Source organism: Equus asinus, chromosome 7 (genome assembly GCF_041296235.1).
Source record: "Equus asinus isolate D_3611 breed Donkey chromosome 7, EquAss-T2T_v2, whole genome shotgun sequence".
Taxonomy (NCBI): domain Eukaryota; kingdom Metazoa; phylum Chordata; class Mammalia; order Perissodactyla; family Equidae; genus Equus; species Equus asinus.
In genome coordinates, this window is record NC_091796.1 from 82,677,574 (window position 1) to 82,698,055 (window position 20,482).

A 20,482-nucleotide genomic window follows, 5' to 3' on the forward strand; every position below is an offset into this window, starting at 1 on the left:
CTCACCTTGAACAGATGAGAAAACTGAAGCTCAGAAAGATGACTTGGGTGACTTGCCCCCAGTGATCCAGGGTCAGTCTAGGAGCTGGGGTTCAAATCCAAGCCTGTCTGATGCTAAAAGCCCTGTTCTTTTCACAATGTTACACTGTCTCCTTCGTTTCCTGGCCACACATATTAGAGTCTTCTAAAGACAGCCTGTTGTTGCTCTTCAGGATGTGAGAGAACCAGTGGAAAGTAACTCTTCCCCACCTCGCTAATGTTTTTAATTATATTGAGGCGCAGAAATATTTAAAATAGTTTGCATTGGAATTGAAAACCAAACCTTATGAGTTTCTTCCATTTCATTAAAAGTTACTTAATCTTTACATTGTTCCCTGCATGAAAGCCAAGCAGAATTTTATCAGGCAATTGCCTGAAAGTTATAATCTGGAAAATCTTTCTGTAATGAAACCCATATGTCATGGGCAAAAAGTGCAAAGCCCTGGCAGAGAGGGCTGGTCTCGTGAGAGATTCTGCACCCGATCTCGTTAACCAGGGTGCCTCTGGTAATCCCTCATCCCCTCACCGGTGAGAAATCAATCTGTACCACTGAATCTTTTCAACCAGCTACCAGAAAATTTACTGCAGAGAAGGCAGTTTGGGGGTAGTCATTGTGGAAAGGGAGCCAGAGGCAAGGCTAAATGTAGGATGGAGGAATTGGAGAGTCTAAAGGAGAGATTATATTAAACCACACACTCCCTTCAGAGCACGCAGGATGAAGTCCTCCCTTCAGCCCTGACCTCTCTAAGTATATCCAGGTATTTACAGCTGCCATGAACCTAACAGCCCTAGAGAAACAACGAAGTGGGTAATAGAAACAGCATAAACCTGGAAGTTGACTGTAGTTTATCCATGTGCTGTCTTTAAATGTCTAAGTGGCCCCCTCTCCCACACTCTCTGCAGCAATTCACTTGCTCACCCTCTGGTGACAGTCTCCATGTGGCTTTCTCAGTTTCTGGTCTATGCACTGCATAGGAGGACCTGTAAATCGTAACTTGACATGGAGATCATGCTTCTCTTCTGCACAGCATACACCATGGTAGCTGATGACCAGGGGATCCCTCTTGGTATAGTTCTTAGAATGTGTTAGCAGTGTTGCCTTCCTGTTGAACCTTGTAATCCCAGAGAATTAATCCAGAATTAGAAAACAGTTCAATTTCATTGACTCTAGATAAAACTCTCTCTACTAATCTTATTGTCTCTAGGATTGTCTTCTATCTAACACATTGTGGAAAAAAATAACCAGGAGAGAAAGCAGGAACTGGAAGTGCCAAACTGAGGGGCATATAATCTCACCCTGGCCATTAATGTGAGAATTATACCCAGCTGGACCTATTGGGAAGAAAGGTTGGAACTAGACAGGGGGAAATAGAAATTCCTCTCCTCTGTAAGCAAGCCATAGACATCTCTAAAAGTTTTTCCCCAAAGAGATTTGAAATCCTTGGTGGGAGTTTTTTAGTAAAATACATTTACATATAAAACCCTACTGGAAGAGGTGTGTGCGCGCGTGTGTGTGTGTAGAGGAGGAATACAGAATAGTAGCAGAAGGCTGTCCCCCTACTCCTAATGGGATTTTGTAGCAGCATGTGCGAGTTTGTTTCAGAAGTCAAAAATGAACAGATGTTGGTATAAATTACCTCTGTGTCTGATGTCTTGCAAATTAAAAGCACGGTTGGCATCACTAAACAATTTCACTAGGTTTAGGGGGGTGCGGTTAGCAGGCGGTGATTACTGTAGCAGGTCGGTAAGAATCTTCACACTGCAGCAGAGCAGGAGAGCAAGGATAAAGAAATGAGAAATAAAATAACGGGTATGTGAATTAATCAGAGATGTTAACATCTCTGATGACAAGTGAACAGGAGTGCACGTGCTCTGGAGCAGCCCCTGACCCACAGCAATTTCTCTGTGCACAAGAAGGGGTTGGTGCTTAGGAAGTGATTTATAGAGCATAGCCCTCTTTTAGGGAGCAGCTATGTCACGAATTCGTATATCTCCTATATGGGACTGGCGAGTAGGAAAACTTTCTCCCCTCCCATGTAGAAGATGATGTCTTTTGAATTACTTCTACTTTTACGGTGGTTTCCTGCAGCTCTGTGTACTTAGATTAGGTTGAAGGGGGAGGAATGATTGAGTGGGAAAGGGTTGTTAAAAAGGATTGGTTAAATTCAAGGAGAGCTTGCCAGCAAGAGACTCTGGAATATCCGTTTATTTTTCTTTTTAAATCCGTTTGATCCTTCAAATAGATTGGGTCTTTTTAAATTTAAGTCTTAAAATACTAGTCATTCTCTCATTTGGGGAAAAAAACAGTAAAGAATTGAAGGATCTGAAGGACCATGGACAGAAATAATTAGTAAGATCAGTACAATACTCCTGGCCCAGGATTTTTGAACCAAGAAGAATTTCATGTTACCCATGTCTGCTTTCCGGAGCACCTGCTTCTAGCCTTATTGCAGGATCATTCGATACTATGTTTAAAGTCCTTAATAAACACTGGAGAGTAGGCAGAAAACCCATCCAGCAGAAATAAATGATGAGACCCACTCTGGCCAAAAGTATAAGTCAATTCTCTAGGATCAGGCTGAGGGAGAAGATTCCAAGGAACGGAATTTTTTAGATTATAGCCTCCCTTTTTATCATAGTTCATTCATTCATTTGCTCAGAATACTGAGTGCAAGAGAAGCAGAAGCCTCTGAAAGGTGATATATGAAAGATTGTTTCTATACCAAGCATGTTCATTGCTGAATATCCAAGAGAAAAAGCAGAGCAGGTGACCTTAGTATGCTACCCATTTTACAGATGAAGAAACTGAGGTTCAGAGATCTTACTCAACCTAAGGTGTCACTCAGCTGCTAAGTGCTAGAGCTGGAACTTTAGTTGAGTTCAGATCCTGTGTTCTCAGAAGGAAGTCCATGCTGTCTCCCATGGGCAAGGAAGTACTTGCCTGGATTTTCCTTAGGGTAGTTAGTCCTTGCTACTCGATATCTCTCCATTAACCTGGCATTATTTCCATCAAGGGAGATGATTTTCTTGCCAACTAAGCAAGGTGAATCTAAACAAAATCCCACAGCGTAGAGAATGGAGCACCGAGGGCCACTGACAAGTCTTACTGTTTGTCTGTGGAAGGCAAGGGAATGAACGTTATTGTGTTCCTACTTGGTTCTGGTTTTGCTGCATCTTATAATTTATCCAGCCAACATTTATTCAGCAGATCCTAGATCTAGCACTATGCTAGGTGCTGGTGATACAAAGAATAATAAAACACACTCTCTGCTCTCAGTTGTTACACTTCAGTGAAGGAAAACAAGTGTATAAACAAATAATTGCAAGTCTTACAGGAACTTTGTATGTATAAGTTTTGGTGTAAATCCACCAAGGAAAAAATAGTCAGTTTGATTTGGGCCAGGGTGGGATTGTGGGTGCATGAGGCAAGACCCAGCACTGGGACTTTCATTCCTAGTTAATTGGATTTCCTTTCCCTTTGTTGGAGCTCAGGAACTTGTAAAAGATGGGGACTATATAGATTGCAGTTAACAAAACCCTTTCTGTGGTTACAGAGTTTATATTGTTTTATTTCTTTGTTGGACAAATAAATAGGAACTGTTAAACATAGGTTGCGGGGGGAGTGGGACCCCATTCGTCTAGTACCGTTTGCTCTGGACTTGGAAAACGTAGCAAGGAGGCTAGGGCAAAGGGCCTTCTCATCCCTGCAGGTACCCCCTAGCCACCTTACTTCTTTAGCCAAGTTGGAGATATGTTCTTGGGAGGCCATGGGGCACAGCCTACTCTGTGCCCACTGCATGGTCCCAGCAGACCTCTGGCCTCCAGGGCAAGCCGTTGGAATCTTTCAGCACTGTTACATCCATTTAAGAAGTCTGAAAAGATGATCTTGTGGGGATGAGGATAAAGGGGGCTTTATGCTACATACGATTTTTGAGGATTTCCTTGACAGAGCTAAAACGGGGGGCTTCTGGAGTGGCCCTTGTAATTGAGAAATGTTTTACTTTCGTTTCTGAGCCTCATATGTAGGAAAGTAGCTGTATAAACCCTCTTGTAACTACAGCATTCAAAGATTGATGGTGCCGAAAGTCAGAGAAAGACACATAAACCTTGCCTGGCTATATTAAATATCTAAGGACTGACAATGCCAAGAGAGAGAAGACCAAAGCTCTATAAACTCTACTTTATTACACCATCCACAGATGAACTGCACTGAGGGAATATAAACCCTGTTATGTTACAGCATCCAGGCACTGCCATTGCTGAGAGATGGGGTAAATGATCTCTAATTTTGATTTGAGATTATAAACGTCCGGAGACCAACAACCCAGAGAACACTCTAATCTTGGTTGGATTTTAGCCTCTTAGAGCAAACCCCCAGAGAGGGTGAACACGAGTACTAGGTTACATTCTTGAGAGAGAGACAGGTTTGGGGGAACTCCCTGGTGATTTTTTTAAGGGTGGATGATAAAGTCTTTCTCATTTGACCTGCACCTTATAGCAATTGCCAACTTCAGAACAGCTTTGTACAGTTTTAGTTGTCAATAGTGGTTGATTTTTTCCCCTTTTCAGAGGTTAGTGGTGATTGAATCTGTTATGGTAGCAACTTAATACAATTAAACAATTTAAATACAATTATACAATTTAAATCAATCTGAATTTTTAAATTGAATTTTCCTGAGATGTCTTTTTCGGATTTGAGGTTTTCATTGATCTTTCATTTGCTTTGTGATCCCAGCCAGAGAGATGACACGGGGGAAATTCCTCAACATTCTAGAGAAGCCCAAGAAGTAGCAGCTGCTTGTGGACAGGATGTCGTGGGGACTGGAACCATGCTTCCTTCCCAGTGCAGCTCTGACGATGCGCACCTCACTGCTTCCGGGTGAGAGGCCGGAGGGTGCACCTCCAGGACTGACCCTCTCCCCTGCTCCCGGCACTCCGCGCCTCTGAGGACATTTGGCGGCAAGAGAAGAATCTGCTCTACCCAAGGATCAGTGCAATTATTCAATCAGCTTCCAGACTTTGACCATCTCAGCCTCGGATGCTGGTAACACTAGAGGGCATATCGTTCTTCAAGGTCAAAGACCTGCTTTCTCATTTCCGGAAGTGATTCAGGAGCCCCAGGATCTTACGGTTGTTTTGATTCAGTAATGGCAAAGTCAGTTGGGACATGTTGATTGGATGAGTTCTTTTGAGTTGTACTTGATCTCTTAGGAAGTATTTATGATGCAAGGAGACCAGAGACCAAGTAGATTCTGGGACACGCCATGTAGCCTGACCTGTGAATTCTTCAGTGTATACTAGGTTCAGAATCCCCAGCTAGAGAAACCAGAATCTTCTTAAAATGTACACCTGCTTTTAAAATTCTGTGCCTCTCGTGATAGTCTGATCCCCCAATGCCTTCCATTCCCCAACTCCCAGCCCCTGCCATCAGTTCTGACTCCAGGAAGGGATCCCTGTGTATCAAGTCCCTCATGGGATTAGCTTGTATAGTGAAGTGCCCGTGCAAGGTTGCGTTGGGTTCTAGACCTCAAGACCAAGTTAAAGGTGACAGAAAGGACTTTTGAGTCCTAATTAATCTGTTACAGATTCAAGCAAGAAAGTCAGTATAGCCTGAAAGATAGGAGAAGGGGATTGTTTGCAGGAGTTCCCATTTGATTAAAAACTAGAAACTCTGATTGACCTTGGAGAAATGTGCTGTGGAAGGGTGGCAATGTTTTGCCCCGCTTTGTCCCCTCTCACGGCACATATCAGATATTTCACCCATATAACGGAAACACACACACACAAGAAAAAAATAATTTCCTGACTTAAATACAACTGGTGTGGAGCTCTTTGCCATTATCTGTCTCTCTTAAAACCTGGAAAATCTAGTCCGTGGGTAAAATTGATTACACATGTTCTCCGTATTTTGTCTTTATAAGCCAGCCCACAGCTTCTAATGTTTTGAGAAGTACATGGGGTTTCTTAACTTTTATGAAAAGAATATCCATATGGCAGTAGTCTGATGGTATTTCACACAAGGAAAATTGTGGTCAAGTTTTTGGTTCTGAGTGTCTGTGCAAGGGCACAACACTATTCAATTTAATAGCTGGTCCATTAACCATTTCTGACACTTGTGCCTTGTTTCCCGTGCTAAAATTGTTTGATTTTTCTTTCATCTGTGCCATTTGATCATCCATACAATTTTACATATTAAAAAGGAAAAAAAATTTGAACACAAGACACAAAGGATGAGTATGAGAAGGCAAACATTCTGTTTGGATGCTGTATAGAAGGTTAGGTTGTAGAGGCTTTGATTTTAAGTTAAGCTTATTATTGACATTCCTTTATCTCTAAATGCGGTTGAAGAGTGAGAGAGGCGGGTGGCGGAATGGGGCAAAAAATAGTGCCATAATGTCAAATTCTTCCTTTGCTCTGTTTTTGAGAGTTGATGACATCGGGCACTTTCAAGTGCTTGGGGATGTTGAGAAATACATGGAGAATATTGGGATACCTCCCCAAAACCAACTCACGTCTGTAACCTGAAGCTATGTAGTTGGTTTTCTGGTCTGCTTTGGCCTCTTTCTTTTACTGTCATCTTATTCACCAGCACTTAATGTAAGTAGATGTTTTAGAATTGCAATATTTATTGGTTTTGTATTTGTCGTCCTTAGAAATGTTAATGATGTATTTTTATATTGATAATATAGATATATGTACAATGTGTGTGTGTATGTATTTCAGGGTGTTAGAGGATTGTACTTTGTATGTGATGGTTTCCGTGTCGTTGTAATAAATATGTCCCTTTTATAGGAGAGTGAGTTTTTCCTCAAAGGGTCAAGTTGCATTTTTTAAAGCATAGATCATGTCAAAAAACGCAACTATAATGACAAATATCCACTGTCTTCCCCTTAATAATCACAGTGGGTGATGTAGAGCTTTGTGGTCAGCTACTACGTGGTCTCCTAGCTTCCAATCTATTCTACCAGCCATCCAGCTCATTACTGCTCAACTCCCTAAAATACTACTTAAATACCTTTAGTACCTCCCCATGTCTAGCAATAAAGTCTGGGTCTCTCATCCTGGCATTTAAAACTCTCTACATGTAATCCTAATCAACCCTCCAGTTTGGTTTCCTTCCTCTCCAGTATGTGACGTCTCTGTTCCAGTTAATCTGAACAATTCCCAGTTCCTGCTGGAGTGCCTTTGCTTATACCATTGAGTCCTTAGAAAGTCTTGCCTCTTTGTTGCACATATCAAACCTATTCTTCTATAAACTCCTGATGATCCAGCTGGATAATCCTTCCCCCTGCATTCCTACAGCATTTATGTATCCCATCTTTATGCCTCTTCCCACACTCTGCCTTATATTTAAGTGATCTGAGTACATATCTCATTGCCCTACTAAATTATAAGCCCCTCAATGTTATGGCTGTCTCCTCCATTTCTAGTTCTTCTTCAGTGTCTTCTTTGAACTGAACTTGGGTTCAAAACCTATCTGTTCGCAGACTTTCAGTTAAACACGATAGCTTGAAAACAGATATTTCTCTGCCACCTACTAAAACCCTTCGTGTGAGTTCCTTTTCACCTCTGTTCAAGAACTAGAGAAGAGGAAGTATTACTCAGTACTGCTATCACCCGTCGATAATTTACCTGCTCTAGACCAGAGCACACCCTTGTAGGGAAAATGTTCCATTTTAAGGAAAGCAAATTGTTTGGCATCATTGGCTCGTCATTGATTTCCAAGAAAACCACCAAGTGGACGGTATATTTCTGTGCTCTAAAAAAGCATGTCTGGCTGGCTGAATAGGGACAGTGTTCTGAATGCTCTGCTCTAACTCTTTAGAGATTGTTTTTCCAATAAATAACTCCTTATTATTTTGCCCACAGGTTTGTTTGCCCTTTTTCTTCGCCATCCCGAATACCATCCTGTACCGCGTTTGTTGGCTCTGAGCAGCACTGTCCTGAGAGGTGGAGCACTGGTGCTTGGAGGCGTGTTTTCAAATTCATATTCAAATCTTTCCTCACCAGCAGTCTCATGACTTCTTGCTCACTTCAGTTTCTCCAGTTTTAGGCCTCTGCTGATTTGTTTGGCTCTCCTTCTGTTGGTAGAGCACTAAAAGTTCACAGGATATTAATTGCATTGATATCAAAATGCCATCATTAATTTTCCTTTATCTTTTTGTTGCTCATTGATATTTTTTATTTTTATTTTTTATTATTATTTATTTATTTTTACTGAGGAAGATTTGCCCTGAGCTAACATCTGTGCCAGTCTTCCGCTATTTTATATGTGGGTCACCACCACAGCATGGCTGATGAGTGGTGCAGGTCTGCACCTGGGGATCCAAACCCACGAAGCCAGGCCACCGAAACAGAGCACGCCAAACTTAACCACTATGCCACGGGACCAGCCCAGATCATATTTTTTAATTAGACCCTTGCTAACTGCTCCTTGTATTTGGTTCTCCAGCTGCAGCCTATTGTAGCTCCTCTGTCTTCTGGCCTCACCTAATCAGGGCAGTGAAAATGGAGCTGGTGGAAGTCGTTCAGTTGGCTTCAGAAGGGTGTTTGGGCTTCCATAGGAGCTTTGTAATGAAGCCAAGAAATTTCATTTCCAATGGGATGCTCTGCTCCCTTCTGTTTCCTCCAGGATTAAGGCATCACAGGAAGGTAAACAGGCGGAGCAGGAAGGGAAGAAATGGGCAGATGGGCCAAGGTGGATGGTCCCAGGGGTCACATAACATGGTTTCTTACCAGCTCTCAACTTCTGCTCAAACTCCATCTCCAAGCATATGGCTATGCTCTCCAGTTTCTCTGTTCTTCATCGTTTGAGAGCTACAAGACCACCTGACCCCTGCATGGGCTTCTTTTCACCAGAAAGCCTTGCAGCCCCCACCCCCAGAGAGAGGGCGGACAGTGGTCTATCCAAGGTCATAAGTTCTGACTGGTCTATAACTGACTTTTCCTATCTATTTAGGCTTTGGGGCACTTTGGGAATGTGTCTCTGACTATGCCTAAAGAGGCCACGGGCCTTCCCACTCTTTGCCCAACAAATTTTCTTCATGAGCAGGGGTGGTTGGGGGCTTTAGGTGGCACCAGCTGCAACCATGAGGCTCCTGGTTGGCGCAGTGCTGGCAGAGCCTGTTAATTAGCACATGAACACCCCAGTGCTCCATTAGCCAGGCCAGGCATTCGGAACCTTCCCCTCCTGTGGGCCCCTTCTTCCTAATGAGAGCTGGAAGAAGGGCGCTCACAAAACACTGCCTCAGAATAATATTCTGCTTTGTCCCCACCAGTAACCAGGGCTGACAGGATCACTCTGTCCATTTCTCTTCTAATTAGCACAATTCCAGCATGGCCTGAGCCAGCAAATGGAGAAGAGCGATCAAAAGCGATCGGACAACCGTACCGAATCACAAACACAAAGAGGGCCATTCCCTGTAATTAGGTGAGACAATTCCTCAGTCTTTTCTCGGCTGGAGTTTGCCGCTAAGACTCTTGCTGTTTGGGTCCCAGCAACACAAGTTACATGTCTCCCTGGGACACTAATAAGCCCCAAATTGTCTTCCGCTTCACACAACTCTAACCAGAGGACAGATGCGGGGGAGGGGAGAGCACAGTGAGGGGACAGGGTCTCTAAACAAGCAGCTACTACAATGTTTCCTCAACTCCAAGAAGCTAACACTCGGGCTGTGGGCAGAGAGGCAAGAGGCCGTTCGTTGACTTGAGAGAACTGTTCTGGGCGTATCCTGGTCCTGTCGCCTGAGCTGGGATCTGAGGCACTGAAGATTCCTGACCCTCAAGGGAAGCCCACTCTCTGCTATTTGCCTCGCCCTGTTCATTCACCACCTTCTGTCTATTGTCCTCTTCTGGTCTTCTCATCTCTTCTCCCACCTGTCCACGCTGGTGGCATCATGGGCAGCTTTAAGTGTGGCACCATCCCTGGAACTATACAGCTGTAGTTTTGATCTCAAGAATAGCTACATGCAGCCCACACGTGAATTCTGCTCTCAAAGAGCTTATGACCTGGAAGGGGCCCTCACTTCCAGCACCCGTCACCTCTGTGTATCTGGCTGTTCCCCAACCCCTGCCTGCTATCCTTGTTCTCTCTCCTGGAAGATCTTGCTTTTTAAAACAGAAACGTGGCCCATCAGCTGCCGGGGCAAGAAGCCACAACTGGCCACACTCCATGTGGCTCAGAGGTTGGCCACTTAATAAACAGAAACAGCTCCCCCAGGATCGCAGCCCACTGCAGGGATTACTTGGGGCGATACAGCCGTGAACTTGGTCATAGCCTGGGACAAAGGAATGCAGGGGAGAGGGGCAGTTGGGATCTCAGACTGAAGCTCTGAGCGGAGTTAGACTCATACATGTTTTCATCTTTATCTTGCCCTTCACTTTCTGTTTTGATCTGTACTTGATGCTCCTGAAAGTGCCCTTCAATACCAGAAAAGACTCAATTATCTAGAATCCAAGGAACCAGAAAACTCAAGTAATCAAAGTTGCTTTGTTGTTTTTCCATCTTCCCTAAGACACACACAGTTTGAGACACACGGAAAAGATCTGACTTTTTAAATAACTTTTGGGAGATGTCAAAGAAGTGTTCCATATTTGTTCAGTCTCCTACAGTTTCTTTGATTACAAGCAGAACTTAGAACAGTACCTGGCACATAATATGTGCTTAATAAGAATTTGTTGAAAGAATTAACTGTGCCATGATACTCAGTGCTCATAGCCTTGTTGCTGCTCTAAGGCATAGTAAGAGCTTGGATTTTGAGACAGGTAGGGACGGGCTCATGCAAGTCACTTCTCTCTGAGCCTCAGTGTCCTTGGGACCTTTTCCAATTTAAAGAGGCAACCTCTCGTTGTGGATAAGGTCAAAGACCCTGATGTGGGCCTGGGTCCAAATCCTGTTTCTGCCTTCTACTAGCTATGTGACTTTGAGTAAATTGCTTAACCTCTCTGTGCCTTAGTTTACCCATTTATGGAGTGAGTCCAATAATAGCACCTAACTCCTAGGGTAGTTGTGGAGATTAAATTAGGACTTGAAAGTGTTTAGAATAGTGCATGGCATATCTTACCCATTATATAACCACTTGATGGACCTATCTTTCAAACTGGATTCACTGTAGAGTGGTATTTAATTTTTTATTATATTCACATTTGTTAAAAACTGGTAATCGTTACAGGGAAAATATGGTAACTTTTGGTTACCTTGAACAGTCAGTTAAGCAGAGAACATTTCTCTAACTCTCCAGGATAGCTGACAGTTTACTGAAGACTTCTCCTACCTCCATCCTTTTACCCTCTGAGGCAGCCTGTGCCGGCATGGACGCTCAGCAAATACTGCTGTTGATGCTACAGACAGTGGCAATGAAGACCATTTGTTGCTGATTAATAAGGGAGGGAAAGGTATTCTTTGTGACACTGGCAGGTTGCTGAGCTGATGTTGAGCTTGGTATAAGCCTCAAGTCACTGTGCCTCATGGTGGTCCTAGTATTTTCTGAGCATCTGTGCTATTCCAGTCATTGCACAGAAATGCTCTTCCCTGTTTTGCTCTGTCCTCCCCTTCTCCCCCCATCCATCCCTCCACCCTTCTTCCAGATGCTTCTTTTCCAGGGCTGAGCAGAGTCCACTCGGGCCTGGGCTCTCCCGGCAGCCTCCTCTTGGCTTTGCCCCCTCCGGGAGCCCATGGAGAGCAGGCTGGCCTGACTTTGCAGCCAGAGGCCTCAGGGTCAAGCAGGGCTGAAGGTCACATCCCAGGGTCATCCCAGATTCAACCAAGCCCCAGGAGCCAAGCCGGTCTGAGCCAGCAGCTCCACACAAAGGAGCAGCTGAGAAGAGTCAAGTTGGAAAAGTCAGTGACTTGAGGCTGAGTGGAAATGAGAAGCACTGGCTCCGGCCGCTGGCAAAGTGGGCTGGGCTGTGAGGGATGTGCAGGGCTTAGAAGCTGAAATGGTCTCTGAGGAATCGGGGAGCTCGTGAGAAAGCAAGCTCCTGAGAATGTCTTCTTTGGCCTCGCGCCCCCCTCCATCTGTCTGCTGCCGCGGCCTCCACCTTCTTACCACTGACCCTCATCACTTGCTTCCCTCACAGCCCCTCTTACCCAAAACCAAATGGCCCAAAGGTCCTTCAAACGTGTAACTATCAAGTAAATTATGGTACATTCACGTGGTGAACTATTATGCGGCCACTTAGTATGTTGGCAAAGAGGTTACAATTTCATGAAAGAAATGGTTTGTCCCAAGGATAAGTGAAATAGCAAGATGTAAAATTATCAATGTGGCATGATCTCCAATATGTGGGGGGAAAAACTGGGAGGACATAGACCAAGGTGGTAACAGTGCTTGCTGCCAGTTTGGAGGATTATGGGTAATTTTTGCTTTTCTCCACAGAAGCATGGATTGCTTTTATAAGATAGGGAGAAAAGAGCCTCTGGAGCTAGGTATACAGGGTTTAAAATGCCCAGCCTATTAACATGCACATGCGTACATGCACACACACAGTTCATTGATGACATTTGCTTATGGTAATGAAAGTTGTTCTTGTATGTGAAAATGTCTATCAATCTGTAAACCTCTAAATATTTGCTGAGCACCTCCTAAGCATCCAGCCCTGCCCTAGACTGTCTACTCCATCACATGTAACCTGGATGAAACGACTAGTTCTCTAACCACATGTGCTCCCACGGCCCGCCTCTCCCCACACTCCACAGGGCCTTTGCTCTGGAACAGAAAAATGTTCACTCAGTAGGTGGTCAGTCAGTGTTATTAAATAGCTCTCTTTCCTTGGTCTGTCCCTGCACTGAGAAAAATATCTCACCTAGTTTTGCTGTAGCTTCGTAAGGCTAAACTTCCCCAGCTCTAGCGCATGCCAAACATTGCTTTAGATGTTGTGTCTGTGAGTTTCCTTCACCGCTTTCTTCCTGCTCACCTTCCCCCTCCAGCTGGGAGAGAAGGAAGAAAAGATGAGTTAGGGGTCAGGAGTAGGCCTGGGTCAGGGCAGAGGCTGAAATGGTCTTCATGTTCTCATCACAGATAGCCAGACAGAGGCGCTGCACCATCAGGAAAGAAAATGAAGAAAAGAAAACTTCCGTGCAAGTTGGAATCTGAGGGATGCCAGGAGTGTGTAAGGGATGGTTCTCACCTTTATTGGGAGACAAGTGTGTATATAAAGTTGGTTTCCCTGTGAGATGAGAAGCAGAGTTGTGGAATTGATAAAGAAGAGATGAAAGCATCAGGGCCAGATGACATACAAAAATCGTGGAGAAGAATGGTCTTTGTCCTAAGAAATGCCTCATCCAGCCCCAGGTCCCCGGAATATACAAGCCCAGGCATCTGACTAGGCCATGGAGGGGCCCCAGGAACCTCGCTCCTCCTTTTCCTTCAGCAGAAATAGATGTCAGGATGAGGAAGAAAAATCTTGTGCCTGCCACACCCATTCCCTCCTCCACTTCACCAGCGTGTGCACTTGTCCACCCTGTTTCCCAAAGAGGCGCTACTTTCTGTCCAGCTCAGGAGAGCAAAACAAAGGGAAAATGTCAGCCACGTGCAGCCTTGAATCCTGCTTAACTGTTATGTTAACTGGGGCTTTCAGCCAGGTGAGCTGGAGTGGCCAGATCTGATCAGCCCTCCAAAGGACAGAGGAACGCTCCAGAAGAGACAGCTGAAGCAGTTGTTACAACATGAGGACTGCAGGGCAGGCGACACTTCACAACATCACCAAAGATTGATGCAAATTGGTTTGGTTCTGACCCTGTCACACCAGGAAGGATAATGATTCCAGCAGCGTGACATGGGAGGGGGCACGTGGTGGGGGCTGTGAGGATTGGTGTCTCACTTCACATCTTCATTAATGATCTGAAAGACAGGGGTAAACAGCATGCTAATGAAACCTGCAGATGATTGGTGTTATAAACCCTGGAGAGGACAGGGAAATAGCACAGCGAGACCCAGAGAGCTTAGAAATATGGGCAGGAGATTGTCAAATGAGATTCGTCCTAGGAAAATGAAAGTCGACATGTCAGGAAAGAATGATGAAGGTGGCTCTGGGTGAGGGCCTGCAAACCTGGGATGCAGAGATGGGTGGAGGGTCAGGAGGTTGAGTGAGGGGATAAGGTTTGGGGTGTGTTGGGGAAGACAGAGGGGCTGGCCTTGAGGACCCAGGGGACAAATACCGTTGTGCACTCTGGCAGGACCCACTGCAGCAAGAAGACTGGAGCTGGGCTGTGGGGCCAACAGTGTGTGCGGCCTGGGGGCCAAGCAGGTTGCACTGGCCCATGGGCCTGTGTCAGCTCCTGGAGCCTTCTGTAAGTCTGGGCTGTTACTTCACAGCCACAAGCCATGCCTATTTGCACTCAGCATTGAGCCTAAAAATGCCCTTTTGACCTGAATTACTAAAATGAAAAAAGCCAAAACACATTTTTAAAACTTTGCTCAAAATTATTGGAAATAAGATATTCAAGAGCAGGGGAAAGAAAATTTTTCCCCATCTTCAGTGGCTTTTCATTCAGTAAATATTGCTTGGAGGTATATCTTATTTCCATTAAGTACATCCAGCTCAATGATTTTTTCCTTGAGCAAATCACTTAACCTCACCAAGCCTTGGTTTCCTTGTCTAAAATGGGTATAACAGCAGTCATGCCTCATAGCTGTATTGTGAGGATTAAATGAGATAGAATCTATAAGGCCCATAGGACTTAGTAAGCACTCAGATGTCAGTGATTATTACTGTTTATAACCCTCTAGTTTTATTCCGTAAGCTTTACTCTTAACTCCCCAAGTAACTTATAAACTTAGTGAAAGTCAGGTACTGTCTTAAAATTCTTTTTCAGTGCATGGATGCTGAAAATATCCTTGTTGGATGGATTGATGTGCTAGAATTCCCTTTTAATATGAATAATTTGTTCTTACCCAACTCAAATCTACTGTCAATGAAATCTCTTTCTTCAATATGAAACAAAACCAAAAAAAGAAACAAATGGGGCCGGCTCCGTGGCTGAGTGGTTAAGTTCGCGCACTCCACTGCGGTGGCCCAGGGTTCAGATCCTGGGCGCAGACATGGCACCGCTCGTCAGGCCACGTTGAGGCAGTGTCCCACATCCCACAACTAGAGGGACCTGCAACTAAGATATACAACTACGTATCAGGGGGGTTGGGGAAATAAAGCAGGAAAAAAAAAAAAAAAGATTGACAGCAGTTGTTAGCCCAGGTGCCAATCCTTAAAAAAAAAAAAAAAGAAACAAACAAAACCAAGTAAAATCCTGCTATCACAGAGGGGTTTTGGGGGGGATTTTTTTGGCTGAGGAAGACTTGCCCTAATCTAACATCCACTGTCAATCTTCCTCTTTTTGTATGTGAGCCACCACCACAACATGGCCACTGACAGATGAGGGGCATGGGTCTGCACCTGGGAACCAAACCTGGGCCACTGAAGCAGAGAACACTGAACTTAACCACTAGGCCACCAGGGCTAGCCCACAGAGGGTTATTTTGAGACAAAACATTCCCCATGAGATTGTGCTAACAACACAAGCACTGTCTGATGAAATCATAAGCCAAAGGAAGCGAGCCCAGCCTGAGGATTAAGAGCCCAACTTTTGAGTCCAATCAGGTTTGAATTAGAGTGACTAACCATGCAGTTTTCTTGGACTCAGGAGTTTCCCAGGACAAGGGTCAGTCCTGCTCGTGTGACAGTTGGTCACTCTGGTTTGAATCCAGCCTGTGCTATTTAATAGCTTTGTGGCCTCGAATGGGATTCTTAGCCTTGTTGAACTTGGTTTTCTCTTCAGTTAAAGGGGGAAACTATCTACTTCTAGGTTGTTAGAAGGATTAAATGAGGTACCGTTTGATAGTATTAGCAATGTGTTTGACACATAATAATGCTGAGTAAATGTAGACATAAACTATCGGATTCTATGCAAATAAAGTTCAAAAACAGGCACAAACTAGTTTATGATGACAGAAGTCAGATCAGTGGTTACTCTTGTCAGGGGACTGACTGAGAAGGAATTCGAGAGAGCCTTCTGCAGGGCTGGGAATGTTCCAGCAGGAAATATTGAACTTTATAGTCTTTTTGAAGCAAACACGATATTTGAGTTACCAAAAACATTTTTTCTTTACCCTGTTGGTTATGTAAATAAAGGCAAAAGAAGGGAGGAGAAATTAAAACAAATTTATTTTCCATGGGGTGCATTAAAACAAAAACCCACGGAGACCTTTAAGTCGTTCTTGCCTCTTATACGCCCTCCACCCTACAAAACAAAGGCTGCCATTTTCCTAGGCTCACCTGTCCTCCCAGCCTCCATTCAGGCGGACACACTTTTGATGTCATTGTCATAGGGCCTTGATTAGAGAGCCATGTTGTGCTTCTCCCTTGGCTCTCTCCCTGCCTCCTTCTTTTCCGACATGAGCTACTCTCCCTTCCACAGCCAGTGGGTGCACATAATTCCCCAAGAGGACTCTCAAAGCTGACACCCCCACCCCCACCTCAGGGCCTCACTGCTGGGAAGGTGGAGTCACCAAGCCTTTGTGAACTTCAGGAACACACAGCCTTTGTTAACTTCCCCTCCAGGTATATGCCCAACAGAACTGAGTGCTGCTGTCCACCGAAAGACTTGTGCAGGAACGTTGAGAGCGACTTCATTCAAGTGAGGCAAAAACTAGCAAAAACCCAAATGTCCATCCACAGGAGAATGAATAAATTGTCATATATTCATACAGCGGAATGCCAGTCAGCAATAAAGAGTGAACTACTATGCTGGTTCACACAGTAATGAAGAGCAATCTCACAAACAAGAATGAGGAGAGAATTAAGGCACTGTGTGATTCCACTTGTATGAAATTATAGAACAGGCAAAACTAATCTAAGGTGGCAGAGGTCAGAATAGTGGTTACCTTAGGGTATTGACTGGAAAGGAGGATAGGAGCCTTGTGGGGTGTAGGAAATATTTTCTAACTTGATCTGAGTATGGTTACACCAGAGTTTATTTTTATTTATTTATTTATTTATTTTTGGTGAGGAAGATTGGCCCTGAGCTAACATCTGTTGCCAATCTTCCTCTTTTTGCTTGAGGAAGATTGTTGCTGAGCTAACATCTGTACCAATCTTCCTCTATTTTGTATGTGGGACGCTGTCTCAGCATGGCTTGATGAGCAGTGCATAGGTCTGCCCCCAGGATCTGAAACTACGAACCCTGGGCTGCCAAAGTGGAACGTGTGAACTTAACCACTATGCCACAGGGCCGGCCCCATACGTAGGACTTTATATGTGTGTGTGTGTGTGTGTGTGTGTGTGTGTGTACACATTCATCAAGCTGTGCGTTTAATAGTTGTGCACTTTACTGTGTGTACAATCTGCCTCAGTTCAAACAAATTGATTTAAGGTCCTCTGAGCCTCTAAAGGGAAACTAGTGAAAGCTACCACAGACTCGTGGAGGCAATCTGGGGCAATAACACAGGAGAATCCAGAGGGTCTCAGACTCAGCGTGGCTTTGGAGTATGGAGTCAAAAAGGAAGGACAGGATTCCATGTTCCACTAGCAACAGAGCATAAGAGGCGGGGGGCCCTGTTCTCTGCCCTCACTCTGTGACCTTGATGTGGTAGAGGGCTGTCAGCCAAACTCCAAGGGGCCCAGACACCCCAGTGCTTGGGTTTTCTTGTCAGGGAGCATCATGCTCTATCCACCCCTCTCTGTGAATTCAGTCCCAAGACTGTCGGCTGCTCCAGGACCAGGATGTCGTCTGTGCTTCCCTGTTGCTCCAGAGCCTGACACTTCGTGCACAGTTGCCAAATGGATGCCTGAATCCCTGGCCTCCAGTCACCTAGGCATTATTAACTTCCTCCCAACTGGAGCTGACCACTGATCTCAAAGCCAAAGATGTGCTTTTTGACCCATGGGTCATTCAGGTGATCCTTCATAAAAGAAATGGCATTCCAGGTTAGCTACTGGCATCTCTGACTTGCTTCCATCCAGTGCAGTCCCGATTCTGCTAGAAAAGACCTCCTATTCTCTCTATAACCAAGTTCCCCAGAACCATTCTAAGGTTCCAGCACCACCCACTCCTAACAAGGGCTGCGTCTACACTGTAGGTAACTCTGGAGTTATCAGTGGTGCTGACGGTAATCTCTCTAGGTTTGACCTTCCCTTAGATGGAGGCTGGGGCTGGCTGGGTTGTTTGGTTCCTTCAAGAGATTTCTGTGCTATCCAGATAGGTAGCCATTAGCCACAAGTAGCTATTACACTTAAATTAAAAGTAAATAAAATTGAAAATTCGGTTCGTTACATTAGCCACATTTCAAGTGCTCAGTAGCCACATATGGCTACTGACTGCCATATTGGACAGTACAGAACTACATCCATTCCCACCATCATAGAAAGTTCTATTGGACAGCAGTAGACTCTAGACGACCTTCAAACCCTCCTGGAACTTTTAGGGGAGGGGAGGAAGGAACTAAGTGGATAGAATTGGACCCCTACCCCCAGTTCAACCAGAACCACTCTGCCTGTGAATTCAGATTTCAAGTTAGATTTCCTTTGGAAAAAACGGTTCTATAGCTTTTTAATTGTACAATACTTTTTGAACAGGTAATAAATACAAACCATATTTTAAATGAGCAGATTGTGAAAAATACATCTCCTTTCCCTCCCCTGACCCTCAAACCACTAGTTGCTAGCTTGTGGGAGCTACGCTCTGTCCTATATCTTGCTTTTTTTTCCCACTTAATTTATCTTGGATCTTGTTCACATTGGTACATACAGATTTCACAGCTACACACCAGCCCACTGTATGGCTGTCCCATGATTTATTTAGCCAGTCCTCAGATGGACATTTAGGTTGTTTTCAGTCTTTTGCAACTATGTTGTGATGAACAAATATTCTGTATTTAAATCTTTGTACATGTACAATATATCTGTAGAATACACTACTAGTGAAGGAATTGCTGGTCAAAGGCCTCGTGCATTTTTAATTTTACTATATAATATTTCATATATATAGTTTAATATACATAGTTTAATATATATTGCCGAATTGCCCCCCCAAAGTGGTTGTAACAACGAGGTCTTTTCCCCGCACCCTCGACAGTGCTGTCCTCGGGCAGGCAGGCTTCCCGCAGAGTCACAGTGGCTCCTCTTGGTGGGGAGCTTCCATTGTGTCCCCACAACCCATCCCACTCACTCACCTTCTCTCGTCACCCTTTCCTGCTGCCAAGAGTGGTTACCATTTACCCGCGTGTTCACCAAGCCCCCTGGGCACTGGTCTGAATCCTTTACTTCAATGTCTCATGTACTCTTCACAATGTTCATGAGGTAGGTATCTATTATTCCCATTTTACAGATGAGAAGCCTGAGGCTTAGAGATTAATTCGTTCACGGTCACCTAGCTGGTTAGTAGGGGAGCTGGGATTCAACCCCAGGTCCATCTCACTTCAAAGCCTATGCTTATTACCACCAAGCTTCCCCACACGCCTCCCTCCCCTGCCCATCCTCCTGCATGGACACCAGCAGTTCCCCTCCCCCTGTTAATAGCCACCTACCTCTCTTCAGTGCCTTTGCCCCCATGCCCATGAGCCCCACATCCCTGCTCACTCCTTCCTAGGGTCAGGGCAGACACTTCCACCCCTTCCTCCTTCACTGCCTTGGTTTCCTCTCTTCCTGGCCTTGGGCCTGCCCCACCTGAACTCCTGGGTCTGCCCAGCCCTCCCCCAGGTGATCACCTGAGCCCACAGGGCCAAGAGGGAGACGGCAACGGCTTCCGTCACCTGACCCTACTCAGCCAATTCACGAAGACAAGATGTCAAGTTAATGAGCCTGTGGGCCTCTAATTAGCTGTCAATTACCTCAAATTAATCAACTCCTCGCCTAATTAAGCATTATCGGCAGGTGGGCACAAAGCAGACCATTGTGTGGGAGCCATGAGAAAAGCTGGGCTGGCAAACTTGGTTAGGATCAGCGTTGTGCACCGCGCCCGCCTCCCCACCGAGCTCAGCTACAAGCCGGCTGAGAGGCACTGCAGCCCTCTGCCCACCACTGTCCCCAGACACCAGGGACCCTGTGGGCCTCCTGGGCCACTGGGTGGACTGCACCTCGTGAAAGGGAGGTGCAGAGCCTTGAGGCAGGTGGGGCAACTGTGTGGCCAGTCAGAGGAAGGCCATAGTGAAGGCGAGGGCTTCAAGTGGAGTGACCAGCTCCTGGCGCTTGTTAGAGCCAGGGCGGGAGCTAGGGTCAGAGCTGGGCAGAGTGGAGGCCGGGTCATGGCTGCGAGCTCAGGCCCGTGTGGGCAGGCAGACTGGCTTCCAATCCTGGCCCTGCCGCCTGGGAGTTCTGTGACCCCAGGAAGTGACTTCACTTCCTTGAGCCAGAGATGCCATCTCTGAAAAAAATGAGAATAATTTTTTAGAGACCTCATTGGGTCCTTGTGAGGATTAAATGAGATAATGCCTGTGAAGCACCTGCCACGTGGT

The 20,482-nt window shown here is 45.2% G+C and overlaps 1 protein-coding gene and 1 long non-coding RNA gene across 4 annotated transcripts in view; both read left to right on the forward strand.

Annotated features, from left to right (window-relative positions):
- Window positions 1-6,739, forward strand: part of LIN52 (lin-52 DREAM MuvB core complex component) — a 111,545-nt gene extending 104,806 nt beyond the window's left edge. For 2 of the 3 annotated variants that reach the window (XM_014835777.3, XM_044773989.2), the window contains one exon: window positions 4,774-6,739. In XM_014835777.3, the coding sequence (XP_014691263.1) occupies window positions 4,774-4,829 (56 nt within the window). In that variant the 3' untranslated portion in view covers window positions 4,830-6,739. The remainder of the gene's footprint in view (window positions 1-4,773) is intronic. The other variant, XM_070514057.1, reaches the window with a different exon arrangement.
- Window positions 6,740-8,552: 1,813 nt separating this feature from the next.
- On the forward strand, window positions 8,553-13,193 carry LOC123287153 (uncharacterized). Its single transcript, XR_006530218.2, has 3 exons — window positions 8,553-8,690; window positions 9,363-9,468; window positions 13,058-13,193. It is a non-coding gene; the product is annotated as an uncharacterized lncRNA (long non-coding RNA).
- Window positions 13,194-20,482: the final 7,289 nt, after the last annotated feature.